The sequence below is a fragment of the Dendrobium catenatum genome, unplaced genomic scaffold (genome assembly GCF_001605985.2).
Source record: "Dendrobium catenatum unplaced genomic scaffold, ASM160598v2 fragScaff_scaffold_891, whole genome shotgun sequence".
NCBI lineage: Eukaryota > Viridiplantae > Streptophyta > Magnoliopsida > Asparagales > Orchidaceae > Dendrobium > Dendrobium catenatum.
This window is the reverse complement of record NW_021319353.1, coordinates 33,029-47,673: the sequence shown is the minus strand read 5'-3', so window position 1 is coordinate 47,673 and position 14,645 is coordinate 33,029. Positions and strand designations below refer to the sequence as shown.

The window sequence follows — 14,645 nt, the reverse complement described above, 5'->3', positions numbered from 1 at the left end:
CGGCGAGATTACTTTGGCCATATTGACTCAAAAGAGAGGGATCAGCTTCCAGGTGGAGAAAGTGAGTGTAGCAAGTCACACTGTCTTCAGCTGCCCTTTGTCCTTTACAAGAAGAAGTGGCGGGAAAGACCTGGCAAAGGACAGCGGAGCTGCTCTGATGCTCGATTGAGATTGCATGATGGTCTGTAGTATGTCGATCATGCTTCTAATGGGTTCCGGTCGTCCCCGTTCATAGGACTCAAAGTTATGTGCACTTTTGAATTGCTCTGACCGTAATGGGGTCTGAAGAATGGATTCTGTTAGAGGTTGATGATTACTCGTGGAATTTTCGCTTTCGTTCGTCTGGAGAGCCATCTGCTCTCAATCTCCCTACCGTGCGGGAATTCCTCCTCATTACCAATTTTCCGCCAGTTCACGTTGTGCAGGACTGTGAGGTGAGCCCGATAATTGTGATGTTGGGGAGAAGCCTTCTCGGGCGTTCCGAAAAAAGAATGGAGGCATGTGTTGAACTTGACCGTATCGGCAGTTTCTCCCTGATTGTGATTGGAGCATGTCCCCTAGGTGGTGAGAAGGTGAACTTTCTTCTTGAATCGACCTGCATACGAATGATATCACTTTTCAACCACCTTTGGTGCGATCACCAGGCGAATGGATCACTTTACCAACGCGCTGTCATCGTATCGTCCTCGTAGGAGTTGAAGGATCTCGTTCTCTGAGATTCTTTCCACATTTCTCGAATCCTTTAGTCTTCCATAAGTAAGGCCTGAAGGTCTCTTCACCGCAAGTAGCATCCTTTAGCCCCCCGGGGATGCTAGAATGCAATGAGACTTTGGTCCGTCATATCTTACGATAGCCACTGAGTTTACATGTTTGGGACTGTTATCAGAGTATGTGTGAGCGGTCACTCTAACCGCTAACCGACTGCTGTGCTCTAGCCCATCTTCACCATCGTGAGCGTAAGGTACCAAGTTAGTGGGATGTGTTTTCCCACAAACGCCCTAAACTGTATGCGTTGCGTTACGAAAATACCGCGTTCCAAAACCTACTCTCGCGGGCAGTTGTAACAATCTCGCGTCTCGAGACGCTGCACGTAAGTATTAACACACAAACAGAAAAAAGACGCTACCTGGTAACTGACCCAAGGAGTTATTACGTGTGGAAAACCCAAAAATGAGGAAAAACCACGGCTAGCAGGGCCTCGCCCAGTTGTAAACTCGGTCCCACACTAGTATTATTTTTGTAGTATTACAAATGACGGGCATTTCGTCCACAAGTAGTCGGATAATCATCCCAACAACTACAACTTGGTTCTTTCGACGAAATTCACAAAATCCTGCGAACATAATCCCTGCGTTTCCTGAAACCACATGCCGGCAGACTCTCGGCCGTCTCACGGCCGGCAGGCGAAAAACTTCTTGGCTAACCGGCGATCCTACGTGGTCGAGGACCCGGTTAGGAATCACCTTATTCCGCCTTTTCTCTTTCTCCTTCTCCTTCTTCTTCTCTTCTCTTCACTTGAGTTCCCTTTGGCTTTGTAGAATGAGGGCTCTTATTATAGTTTTGTCTGGAGATGGATTAAGCCCGTAAAATAGGCGTGAGTTCCAAGCGAATTGGGAGGTATTTGAGATGGGTGACGGGGCCGCAGGTGGATCGGATATCTTTTGATCAACACCTTCGTTTGGACATCTTGAAGGCCTTAATTGATGTTGGAATTTGAGACTTGGGCTCTTTGGATTCGGTCTCGTCGAAGAGCCGTTCGATTCGGTTTAAAGTCGTACAATCGGAGACCGTTTGGTACTTAAATTACGTTTGAACCCTTTCCCACAACAAAGGGGGGCCGGGGCTTTTATGAACCCTTGCATTCGGACTCATTTTGGCTCGATTGGGTTGATCTTCGGTGTCGTTGGGTTCGTATTTCCGAGACGCTCAGTTTGACTCTAAGCTCATTGGAATCGGAGTTCATATGCTCCCGAAATTATTTTTTGAAGTTTCCAACTAACTTTTGCTTCGAGATTCGTGCCCAACAAGATAACTATTGGTTGAGCTTTGGCTTCCAACTAAGAGGTTCAGGGTTCGAGTCTATGTGTATGCGTTGTGTATGAATTTGCCTTAAATGGCCTAAATGTCCCAAAAAAAAATGCGAGTCTACTCAGACTCACTTACTATCAAAAGCAGAATTATTTTGGAAATGATAAAGTAATGCTTGATTGCCTTAGATATTTGACACGTCATAATTGGGGAAAAAAGAAACTGGTGGTTTTAACAGTTTTTGGCCCCACCGTGTCTTTCTCTCCAGGATGCGAAAATAGAGGCGGACAGCGGGCCCCATTCCCTTAGCGTACAGTGCGCATATTCTCAGAATGTCCTGCATAAAAAAAATTTTATTTCTTGTCTCGATCATTTTTAAATTACAATTACAGATTTTCTGATTTGTAATTTAGCTCAATAAATCTAATAGAATACGAAAAGGACGCCACAGACGCGTGGCATGACGCTGGCTTGGGGATTCGTCGATTCTATGCTGCCCTACTTCAAAAAATATATAGAATTTTTTTCTGCTCGGGCTCACTGATTTTTGGAGCTTTACTCTACTTGTAATTTAAAATTAAGAATAAAATTATTTTAAAGTATTTTATTCCTACTCTAATTTCAATTGATTATTCTTTAATTAAAATTAGTTATTCTCTAGCTCTTGTATAATTATAGAAAGTGACTTAGGATTTAAGGTTTAGAAGTTAGGATTTATACTTTAGAGTTTAAGACTTAGGATTTAGAATTTAGAGTTTAGGGTTTAGGATTTAGGGTTTAGGGTTTATGACTTAGACTATTTAGAAGAAGATATGGGGCCAGCTAGCAGTTAGATTTCTCTTTTAATTATCTTGGTGTGATTATGACTTCGTTTGTGACGATTTTTTGTTGCTTCTTATAGTAACTTTTTAGTACGAAAATTAAAATTTTTATACTATAAATTTGCTTTAATGAATTATTTTTTCTATATTATAAAGTTCATTATTTTCAACCAAGTCAATCATCTCAATATGAATAACACTTGTTTAAACCTTGTTTAAACATAGCTTATAATTTTTTTAATATAATTTAAACATTGTTCAAACCATAAAGTCCGTTAGGTTAAATGTTGTAAGCAGATGGTTTAACTTAAGCTATCCTCTACCCATTTTGTATTTACGATGTTACCCATATGCTTCTATATATACATTTGTAATCATACCTTACGGTTAATAATATACTTCATATTTTCCTTTCTACTTGCTCTGTCTTCCCTGTTCTTGTTCTTCGTCTCTCTCTATGCCGAACTCTAATCTCTTTCATGGTATCAGAGCCAGGATGGGGGATCAAGAATCGACTTCAACCCTCCCTGCCCCCTCCACCATGCTATATGGATTAATCTCTTTCAATTGTGACTCAATGTGTCACATGGGACCACATTGTTGTGCAAAAAACACAGTAAAAAAAATAAATCACACAACAAACAACACAAATAATATGATGATTTATGTGGTTCGGCGAAGATGCTTACATCCACATGGAGGGGATGATGATTTCACTGTATTGGAAAACAATAGGGATTGCAATAGGCACTCAAGCTCTCTCTTACTCTCATGCATACAACAACAACCATAGGCCTTATTTATAAATTTGACATAAGATCTAATAAAAATAATAATTAATGTAAAGATTTAATCATGCCAATTTGATCTCTCAATCAGTGCACTAATTAAATATTATAATTAAAGCCAATCAATATCCCCTAACTAATGCATCAATTAAATCCCTAATTAAATCTTCAATCAAATCCTCAATTAATTCTCCAATCAAATCAACTCCCTAATCAATCATATAAATTTGTCATCAAAGCTTTCCAAAATAAAACTTTAATTAGTTTTGAAAATAATTTCAAATCAACACACATTGGGTTAAATTTAAGTAGTATAGTCAACCTAGGTTGAGTTTAATAAGGATTATAAACTAATCATAAATTTGGAGATTTTTATTTGAATTGGTCTATTTGTGAGTCATCTTAGTTTATTAGGATAATATTGGTCATGTCACTCGAAGATTCAATTAATTTAGCTTGCAACAGTCATACCAAGGTTGAGCTAGCCCAATCAACTTTGTTGGGATTGAAGTCTCCTAGTAATTTATGGGTTATCCAATAGAATTCAATGACATATGGGTGAAACTATCCTTAATGAGTTGATTGGTTATTGATCAAATGGTGAGGTGGCCAAATTGGGCTGGTCTTCAAGTAGAGTATTCTAATCATGTTATGTATTTGATCAGTTTTATGCTGAACTTGTATTATTGGTTCACCTTAATTTTGTTTTTTTAAATAATTGACTATTCAAAGATTGGTTATTGATCGAATGGTGATGTGGCCAAATTGGGCTGGTCTTCAAGTAGAGTATTCCAATCATGCTATGTATTTGGTCAGTTTTATACTGAACTTGTATTCTTGGTTCACCTTAATTTTGCTTTTTAAATAATTGACTATTCAAATCTAAAATGAGCTTATATAATTATTTATATAGAAATTAATAATAATGCATATATTTTTCTTTAATTACACATCTCAATTAGATACCTCTCACACAAGGGTCTTCTTTTCTTGGTTAAATCCACTTTTTAAAGTATAGTAGCCAACTTATTAAATGTTTTTTTAGCTTGTAATAATATATATTTTTTTTAATATCTTGTGTCTATTGTCTTTCACATACTGAGAAATACAGTATTTTTCATAAAATAAAATAAAAAAGAAAAACCATTTAAAATCAAAACATTTTATTAGCATTTAATAAAATTCACAGTATTATCTTATTTTTTCTGAGAGTTTCATGTCTACAAATGATGCATACTTTTTTTAGGAGAAAATATCGTATTTTAAAATATTTTATTTGAAATATGTAAAAGATGATTAATGATTATCCTCATAATTAATGTTACACATAAATCTATTCGAGAAGAATATTATAAATGATATTTGCACTATTCATATCAACATATAATTATATCGTATCCACAATATTAAATTACAGAAAAAGTTAACTTGTCTTGATAAATCATAAAAAATCGATTTCATCGGATATGAATCTCGATGAATTGTTGAATTGAAAACTTCTAAAGTAAAATTCAGAACCCTCCGAACTCTAATTTTAGCAATTTGAAGTTGAATTGAAAGTCTCCATGAGAATAACACACAAATGATTCAATCCGGATCCAATTGAGCCCAAATCAAACACTCAAAATGTAGTTATTTGTTGCTTTCTTAAATTTTGAGTGGATTTGGAATTTGCTTGTGTTGAGTGAATTCCAAACACATAATTTGGGTAAAAGTGATCTTGGCCGCTTGCTGCTGCTAGGGGTGCAAACGAGTCGAGTCTAACTCGAGCCAGGCGGTATTCGAGTCGAGATTTACTACCAAATCCAGGTCTCGAGCTCACGCTATAACTCTAGTCGAGCTCGAGCTCGACTAGTCTCACATCGAGTGGCTTGTCGAGCTTCGTCATGAGCATGCTAGTAACATGGGAGCTCCGTCGCCCCGAGGTCAACTAGCAAGCCTTGTCAACTTCATCGTCCCGAACTCAACTGCTTAACTCATCAGCTCTATCGTCATCATTTCATTTTCCCTCGTCGAGATTTCGTTTTTCTGTCCACGTCGTCCTGTGATTTGCTTTTTCTCGGCGGAATGTCACATCCGCGAGTTGCTCGACGAGCTGACGAGTTGAGCGTAGGTTAGTTTGAGCTCGAGCTCTATAAGCCATCGAGCTCTGAATTGTGTTCGAGCTTGACTCGCGAGCTTGATAAGCTCGACTCATCGAGCCTGTTAACTATTCAGGTTAGGGCCAGCTTTGAGTCGGCTTGACTCGATTGTACCCTAGCGGTTGCTATTCTTTTCCATCTATTTCCCGCCACTTCTTTCACTGTATATTTATGATATACTCAATCAAATAGTTTAAAATTTTAAAAATATTAATAATATAATACATTTATTTATTTTGCATATGTATATGCATAAGATGTCATGTGTGTGAATTCAAAGCTAAATGATGACGCATGTGATGAAGGGAGCATTGTTTTAGACTATGGACGGCACAATGATATATGCACAAGAAATCGTAGCGCCAATACCCCCTAAAGTTCCTTCCGCCTTTGTCTTAAACCTAACTTGTCGATCTCTATATAAGAGTTGACGATGTTTGGCTACTGCAGCAAGAAATCAGAAAGACGTTACTTTCGCACTTCTTCTGGAAATCATCCTCCATGCAATTCTTATATCTGCCATCTCTATATAATTACTTTCTCAATCGCTATGTCATGATATTATAGCGAATAAATCTTTTGAAGTCCACTGAAATGGGACAGCCGCCGGGGAGAACTGCAGAATTTGAGGAGTTTGCCGTCCTTGTTGGCGCCGGGGAGGATGAAGAGGAGCCGCTTCTTCCACCGCTCAACTTCGCTGTGGTGGAAACCGGCGTTTTCCGTTCGGGGTTTCCGGAACCTGCTAATTTTAATTTCCTCCAAACTCTACGGCTTCGCTCTGTCGTGTGAGCGCTTCGATTTCATTATGTTCTGTACTTTTCAGTTTTTTTTTTTTTTTTTGACTTACTAAATGGATTACTGTGGACCTGTGGTAATTTCAGGTATTTGTGCCCGGAGGAATACCCGAAGGCTAACATGGAGTTTTTAAATGTCAATGGGATTAGGCTCTTCCATTTCGGAATTGAGGGGCACAAGGTAATGATTTTATTTATTTTCTTGGTTTTGTGATGAAGATGAGGGGCGTTTGGTTAATGGGAAAATTGCTTGCTTATTTTCTGATTGATTACCTCTATGTATCCGCACTGCATATAAAAATTTCTCTCGGTTCAGGGAATTGTTAAGGGGCATTTGGCTGCTTCAAGCCAGAAAGCAAGTTCTAGAAAATGGCTATATTTGCTAGATTCATCATTTGTTGGGTGTAATTACAAATCAACATTGATTTTAAGCTTTAAAAATCCTCTCAACACCTTCATGATTTGAGCATGATTACTTGAACATGCCTGATTTGAATTAACCGTAGTCAAGTTTTTGTTGATTATAGGATATGGTCACGTCTTCTAGTTGTGATCAAGATGTCTTTTTATGAATAATTTTTTCCTTCATGGCGATAGAAAGTTCTGAATTTGATTTCTACTTTGCTTCATGTTATAAGAACTATGTGGTGTCATGTGCCTAATCCTGATGAGGCATGAAATACTCATGTTCTAGCGGGAGGAATTTATTTCTCGTAGTGGCGACTGATGGTCCAATTGGCTGCTCTCTCTGGATCCTTTCAATTGTTCTTTAATGGAAAGTTGAAATTATTTTTTATGAAACTGAGACAAGCCTTATGTAATTGATAGAGTAGGGGATGGGAAGGATTCCAGGGCACAAATTGGTGGAAAATGCACTGCTATTAGTGGGATCTGTTTGCTGCTTCCGCATTGATTTGAAATTTATATCTAATGTCATACTTTTGGAGTTTTCAAATGAACTGGAGACAAGCATTTATCTTGTTTCCCATTAAACTAAATTCTAATTAGTGATAGGCTGCAGAAATAACAATTGATGTTAATAAAGGATAACCTTTTTTGGTGTTTTATCAGATTAACTTAGTGTGTTTTTAACTTATAGTTTTATTTTTTGCTAGAATTTTGTGTGATAATAGTTTCTTAGCTAAGACCATGATAAGGGGGTACCCATCTGAGTTAGAAATGCAAAGATTTTCATGATTATATTGCTAAGAGCTCTCCTAAGAATTCAAATTTCTAGCCAAAAATTAAAGAATGTAGATATTGACTTTTAAAATAAGTTTGCAGAGTCCAAGAAGAAAAAAAAAAGCATTTGGTTTATGATTTCATTTTAATGGTTACTCTAATGTGCAAAATTTACATTAATTTAGTTTTAGAGCGAAGATAGGTTGCTATGGAAAAAATGAGAAGGATCATTGATTATTCTAATGGCCTAAAAAGTGTACACATGATATGTTGAGCTTCAATAAAATGAGTACAAGATTAAAATAAAAATTAAAGTTTATGGATTGCATGTCTGAGTGATATTGAGTCGAGTTCTAATGAATTTGGATTTGCTCAAATTTGGAATTTGGTTATCAACTCCATTCTAAATTGATACAATTTTGAATCAAGTCAATGCAACTCAAAATGTTTTGATTCTAAATAAACTTGAAATCATTTTAGAGTCAGCTCAAAATGATTCAATTCTGAGTAAACTTGGAACTAATTCAAAATTAATTTTTAATTAATGCTTTAACATCCATATTATATTATTATGTTATATACCACACACATTGTAGATGCTAATTTTGAGTAAACTCGATTGTTATTTCAAGCCTTTTTAACAGCTGTAGCTGTGTGGTTTACGCCAGATACTTTGTAGCATAAATAAAGCCTTGCTGTGTAAATGAAAACAGTTGGTTGCATTTACTTTACATGGCTTTTGAGAAGGGAATGAACAAAAATTATGTTGATGTGAAGTAATTGCAACGTTACTGCAATAAACCAAACACACAAAGGTACCTATTTACTTTACACCTTTTTTTCACTAAACCCAACAACCACTAAGTTGATCTTGATGAAAAGGAATAGAGACTCCAAGGAAACTGTAGTTGATATGTGTGCTTGAGGAGAATCTTGTGCCTGGTATTTTGTGGCTGAAATATCGTTGTCATTTTCTTGGAAAAAAAAAAATTCAATTATTGTGTAATATCAATTATTTACTCAGTTTTCCCCTTCTTATTTCCTATAGTTAATCCTCCAAGAAGCTGCTGCTTGTTATTAGGAAGGCGGCCTCCAACAGAAATGAAGTCTTTCAGTCTTTACTTTTAGCCAATAAGCCTTCCTGAAAGTCCAAGAAAAATCCCGCTATTGATTTTTCTGATATAGCAAAATAGTATTCCTTATACAAAAAACTGGTCACATGTTAATCTATATCTTTCCATTCTCTTTATTGTTTTAATTAATTTATTTAAATGATGTATTGAGGATTCTCTTCCCCTTGATCACTTCCTTGAGAAAATGAAAGATCACAAGAATTCATCTGCGTTAGCTACTTTCTCATGTGCTCACATGCCTCTTTAAGATAAATCTCTTTTCCAGCAACTAGCATTTATAGTTTGCCAGTACTGTGCATCATTCACTTTCAAATGCCTCCTTTCTTTTGCCTAGCTGTTTCTGATTCACACCATGCGTAGTAATCTTTTTCTTTATTTCCCTTTCTCATTCCATTAAAAAAATCCATTACTTTGTGTTTGGCAGGTGGTATCATATTCTCATTTTCTTCTATCGTTCAAGCAACTCACATGCTTGTTTTCTTGTGATACTCATGCTCACCTTGATTTGTTACTGACTCTGCTCAATTTTGAACTTTATTGCATGCTGAATACTTCCCACTGGAAGTGAATGGGGCTTTGTATTTGGGCATTATTTTTGTATCAAGTCATGGCAAAAGTATCTGATGAACTATATATGAACCGCCTGTGGAAAGTAGTTGGTCGCCCATTGCTCATTAGGAGCTCCATCCTTCCTATTGTTTGAGTTAGGTTATTGGCACCTAATATATTGATTTCTAGTAGTCATTTGAGTGCATAACTTGGAGCACATGTCTCTAAGTGTTAGCATTCTGTGAGCTTAAGCTGAGTGATTATACAAAGGCATGTATGCTTGCTATGTCTGTTGAAAACCAATGTCTCTTCATCTTTAATTAGCTTGACAGGAATTGATTTGGTCGCAAAAATATCCGTATAGCTCGTGTAAACTGAAAGAGAATTCTATTCACATAGTCTTCTATGGATTCGTCAAACTCCAAATCAAGGTCAAAGAAAGATGATTTTAGAATGTCAATGAAGCCTTCTTGATCGTAGACGAGGCCAGAATCAAACTCTGGATCCGCCATCCATAGACAAAGGAGCTTCCTCTCTTGGGTCCTTGAAGGCCGGCGGCTTGGGAAGGAGGCATGGAGGGATGGGGTCGGCGGTTTGGTGGTTTCGGGTGGAGGGGACGGCTAGGGTTAGGTGGGGCTTAAGATCTTTTAGGTTAATTACCAAGGAAGGTAATTGATCCTAAGAATTAATGGGGGTGGAGGGAAAATAGAATTCAAATTTGAATTCCACAATTTAGGGCAAGGGGGGAGGCGACGACATGCATGGAGAAGGAAAGGATTGAGGGGGAATTCAATGTTTCCTAAACCATGAATCTAATTTAGGAATAGGGTAATCCAATCAAATCTAATTTAAAATTAAATTAGACTCAATTTAGATACTTTCCTATTTTAGGTTGTTTAATTTAGGAAATTATTTGAAATTCAAATTTAAATTTCAAATTTAATTATTTCTTTCCTAAATTATTTAGGACAATTTAGGTATCCAATAATGATGATTGAAATCATCATTAAGAGGGGGTAAGGGGGTTGGGTCTGGCTGCGGGCTTGGGGAAATGGGTTTGGCCGGCGGTTGTGGGGCTTGGCAAGGGGGTGATTGGAAGGTGGCCGGCGGTTGGAGCAAAGGGAGGGGAGGGCCGGCGGTTGGAGGCAAGGAGAAGGACGGGCCGACGATTTGATGCAATAGAGAGGAGGCGAACCACGAGCTAGGGATACTTCGGACGACTGGTGGATGTTGCTTTGCTCACACCTTGAGACTTCAACACTCAAGAACTCACAAACTCAATAAGAAATCATAATTTTTCTATTAATTAATCATCCCCCAAATACAAAGTGTAGGGCCTCTACATATAGGCCTCTACAAAGAAGAAAACTCAAAGACAAACATGCCCTCCGGGCTACAACTCACTAAATTCCCTCATAGGGGTACAAAGGTCAAACTAAAACAAAAAATAATAATATAATACAATAACATAAAATAACTCATAAATAGATGCTCTTGATCATGGCTGTCAATCTGCGATGTCTCCTGTGATAGACGCGCCGGAACCTTCTACTGATGTCCTCATTTAGAGAAGTGCTTCATGTTGCTTCATTTTTGTTAACGAAATATGTGAGAACAATAACTTTTTTTTTCTCCACAGATCAATGCTAAAAATTACATTTTCAATACCCGTTTGACTATATTTAACCGAATATTATTGTGTTGTTAGCCTTTAGGCACCTCTTTGAAGAACATTAACTGAGGTCATGGTGCCTAGCGAAGTCTCAACTTTGGCGTTAGGTTCTAAAATGAACACTACAGTATTACAGTTGATTTGCGGCTGACTTTACAACTGCCCTCTCAGATGGCCGCATTTAACTTGCAACCTCCTTTGTGACTTGTTTTAATTGGCCAAAATCATCCCATATAACCCGAGACAATTCCTCATTTTTTCCATTCTCCTTTCCAAATCTCTAACTCGCTCTAGTGCATACCTGGAGATCCTTTCGCTGTAACCATGCACACTGACCTCCTCCCTGTTGCAACCAGCCTTTAGCAACAATCTCTTCATTGCCGCATTGCAACCGAAGCTGAATGCAAATTCTGCACGAGCTTCCAAATTAGCAGCCACTAAAACCGAGCTTATTTTGACTGGTGAAATGACATCTTTGCAATAATGATCATGAACAATTCATTTTGAAACAGTTTAGCCACCCACCGCGGCTTAGCTCAGGTGGGGGGAGCTCGGCTGGGCAAAGCCCAGGTCCCGGGCTCGAATCCCTTGGGTGGCCGTGACAGCCTTAAGTGTTGGCCCGGATAAATGGTGTGGGTTGCTTGCTAGGACGATCGGAATTTACGAACAACAAAGCAGAAGGGTTTCTCGTTACAAAAAAAAAGCTTAGCCAGCACAAACGAAAACTGAAACCAACTTTTTTTTTCCTCAGGAACCATTTGTTAACATACCAGAAGAGATCATCCGTGAGGCTCTCAAAGTTGTTCTGGGTATCAAACCTGCACATTCAACTAAAGCATTGCATCTTTCATGATTTTTGAGAAAAAGCTTTCTCAAATCTGGCTCTTTTTTTTTTTTTTTTTGCAGACATTCGAAATCACCCGCTGCTTATCCATTGTAAAAGAGGAAAGGTATAATCTGTTATCTAATGCTTCATTTGGAACGGTTTTTTTACTGTTTCTTATAACTTCCTAGTAAAAAATTAAAATTTTTATACTAAAAAGTTGCTTTAAGAAGCAGCTAAGAAAGCCATTCCAAACAAAACCTAAATACTTTTTATTTTTCACTTTCAACGCCTGAACCCTTTCCACTAATATAGATTTTTTGTATGTAAACCGCAGCATCGTACTGGATGTGTCGTTGGATGTTTAAGAAAACTGCAAAAATGGTGTTTGTCTTCGGTATTTGATGAGTACCAGCTGTTTGCTGCTGCAAAAGCAAGAGTTTCCGATCAAAGGTTCATGGAGAGGTTCGATGTAGCTAGCTTGAAGCATCTATCACCACCATTTTGCCGTTTAAAAGGTTCAGCAGTTGCTTGAAGTGGCTTCCTTACTGCAAATGAGAAAGGCAGATAAATTATCTGTTTAAGTCCAGTTATAGGAAGTAATGCTATACTATTTTATGATCTGGAATATTTGGGTGGTTTGTAAATCAGGTAGCAGTGATTGACTGCTTCCTTCCTTTGTAAAACCAGCTCGTAGATAATTTTAAGAGCAATTCCATTCAAGTGGAGCTCCTTTTTTGAGATAACTTTGAGATCTTTTTGCCATATTATGGTTTATATAACTATTATGCTCATAAGCAGTTAAATACTGAAAATTAGTTGGTGTACCAAATATCAAATACGATTAATACTAGATTATTATTTGATTATTTATTTTATGCTTTGAGGATTTAAGTGATTGTGATATTTTATTATATTAACTTATCATATATTAATCTTAATAAAATTAATTAAATCATAATTAGCATAAAATAACATCTCAATTAATCATTGCTTAGTAATTCACTAAATTTATTAAACAATTCTTCTTATTTGGCCTTGTTAGAGGAGGCTTAAATTAACTTAGGCTTCGTAGGGATGGCTTTCTTACCGTTTCTTCAAATAGTTTTTTAGTTCAAAAGTTAAAAATTTTGTATTTGAAAGCCGCTTTAAGAAGAAATAAAAAAGTCGTCACAAACAAAGCCTTAATCATAACTCTCGTCATTATCCCTCTTCTCTTTATAGTGCCCGTAAAAACCCTCTTTCTTGGTAATACTGTTTTTTTTTTTTTCAATTTTAATTATGAAAGTTAAACTATAACTAACATAGATAATATCTTAACTAATTAATAACAAGTCATTTATGAAGGTAATTAAATATAATAATATCTATTTCATCAAATTAAATAATAAATAATAAAAATAAGCCTAAATTACATTTTTTGGTTCATTAATAATAATTTATTTGAATTAATTTCAATATATATCAATATTTTTTATTTAGCATTAATTAATAGCAATAATTTAAAATATATTATTGGCTCAACCTTGCTCAAAAAATGACGACATGTTCCTAGTGTTGTCTCTGTGGTGCTTGGCTTCTTCCTCCGCGTGCTGAGGGAAGCACTTTTCCCCTTTCGTTTTTTTTGTTCTTTTGCTAGAATAACAATTTGTCGTTTAGCCGATCCTAGTTTTCTGGATGGATCGGCTAGGTCCCGCTCGTTTTTGGAAGCTTTAGCGGGATCATCTCCTGGTAGATTTCCTGTTCTTATACGATATTCTTTTCGTGGCGTTTCTGCTTTTTTTGTTTTGGAATATGAGTTTTTTGCTCTTGCTGAACCATTTAAGTTTTCACTTGTTGGCTTCTTCCCTTTGAGTCCCCATTTTTTCTCTCCTCGTATCTTGCATGGATTAGGGCTTCTCTTTGGTAACTCGTTGAAGGTGGATAATGCCACTACGTTGGGGTCTCGCCCGTGTGTTGCCCGTGTGCTGGTGGAAATTGATATTACGCATAAATTTTCGGACAAGATTTGGATAGGACCAAAGAAGCTAGGTTATTTTTTAGCAAGTTACTATGGATGACTTTCCTCTGTTTTGCCCCAAATATAAACGTCATGGTTATTCTTTTGGTGACCGCCGACCTACTCTTGATGCTAGCTTGCCTGCTGCTCCTTCTTTATCTAAACCGAATTTTACGGGTTTCTGATGATATTGACATTCCTGTTGGGGATTTAGGGGATACGACTCTTATCCTTCATAATATTTCTGTTGTTGGTTCGTTTCCTATTGTTTTACCGCCTGTGTCTCAGGACATTTCTGTGGTTCTACCTCCCATTGGTTTGCCCGTTATTGGTGATGTTGGGGTTGAGTTAATTTCGTCTTGCCAATTTCAGTCTTTGGTTGTCCCTATTTCGGTTGCTACTATTTGTTCAGGTGGCTCTCCTGTTGTTTTGGTAGAGCCGGTTGATGTGCTGAATTTTGTTGTTCATGTTTTAATGCATGTACTATGGGTGTGCCTTATGTCTGGCAAGTGTCTTGTCTTGATCTCTCCGTTGCAGCTCTTGTGCTTGCTGATGCTATTCGTTCTAATTTTTTTCCCATTGTTAATGGGAATTAGGGTTCATGGTGCGATAGATGGAATTGATTCTTTTAGTGTGGCTCCTGTCATTGTGGCTGTATCTGATATTAACTATTGTATTAATCTTAGTTTTAGTCCGATTGTTGGTGATGGTGCGA

General features: G+C 37.1%; 1 protein-coding gene across 1 annotated transcript; it reads left to right on the top strand.

The window, feature by feature from the left end:
* Positions 1–6,155: 6,155 nt before the first annotated feature.
* On the top strand, positions 6,156–12,677 carry LOC110115106 (tyrosine-protein phosphatase DSP1). The gene is made up of 5 exons (XM_020848243.2): positions 6,156–6,563; positions 6,660–6,753; positions 11,860–11,917; positions 12,015–12,058; positions 12,269–12,677. Exons 1-5 carry the CDS (start codon positions 6,373–6,375, stop codon positions 12,464–12,466), a joined length of 585 nt encoding a protein of 194 aa, XP_020703902.1. The 5' UTR covers positions 6,156–6,372; the 3' UTR covers positions 12,467–12,677.
* Positions 12,678–14,645: the final 1,968 nt, after the last annotated feature.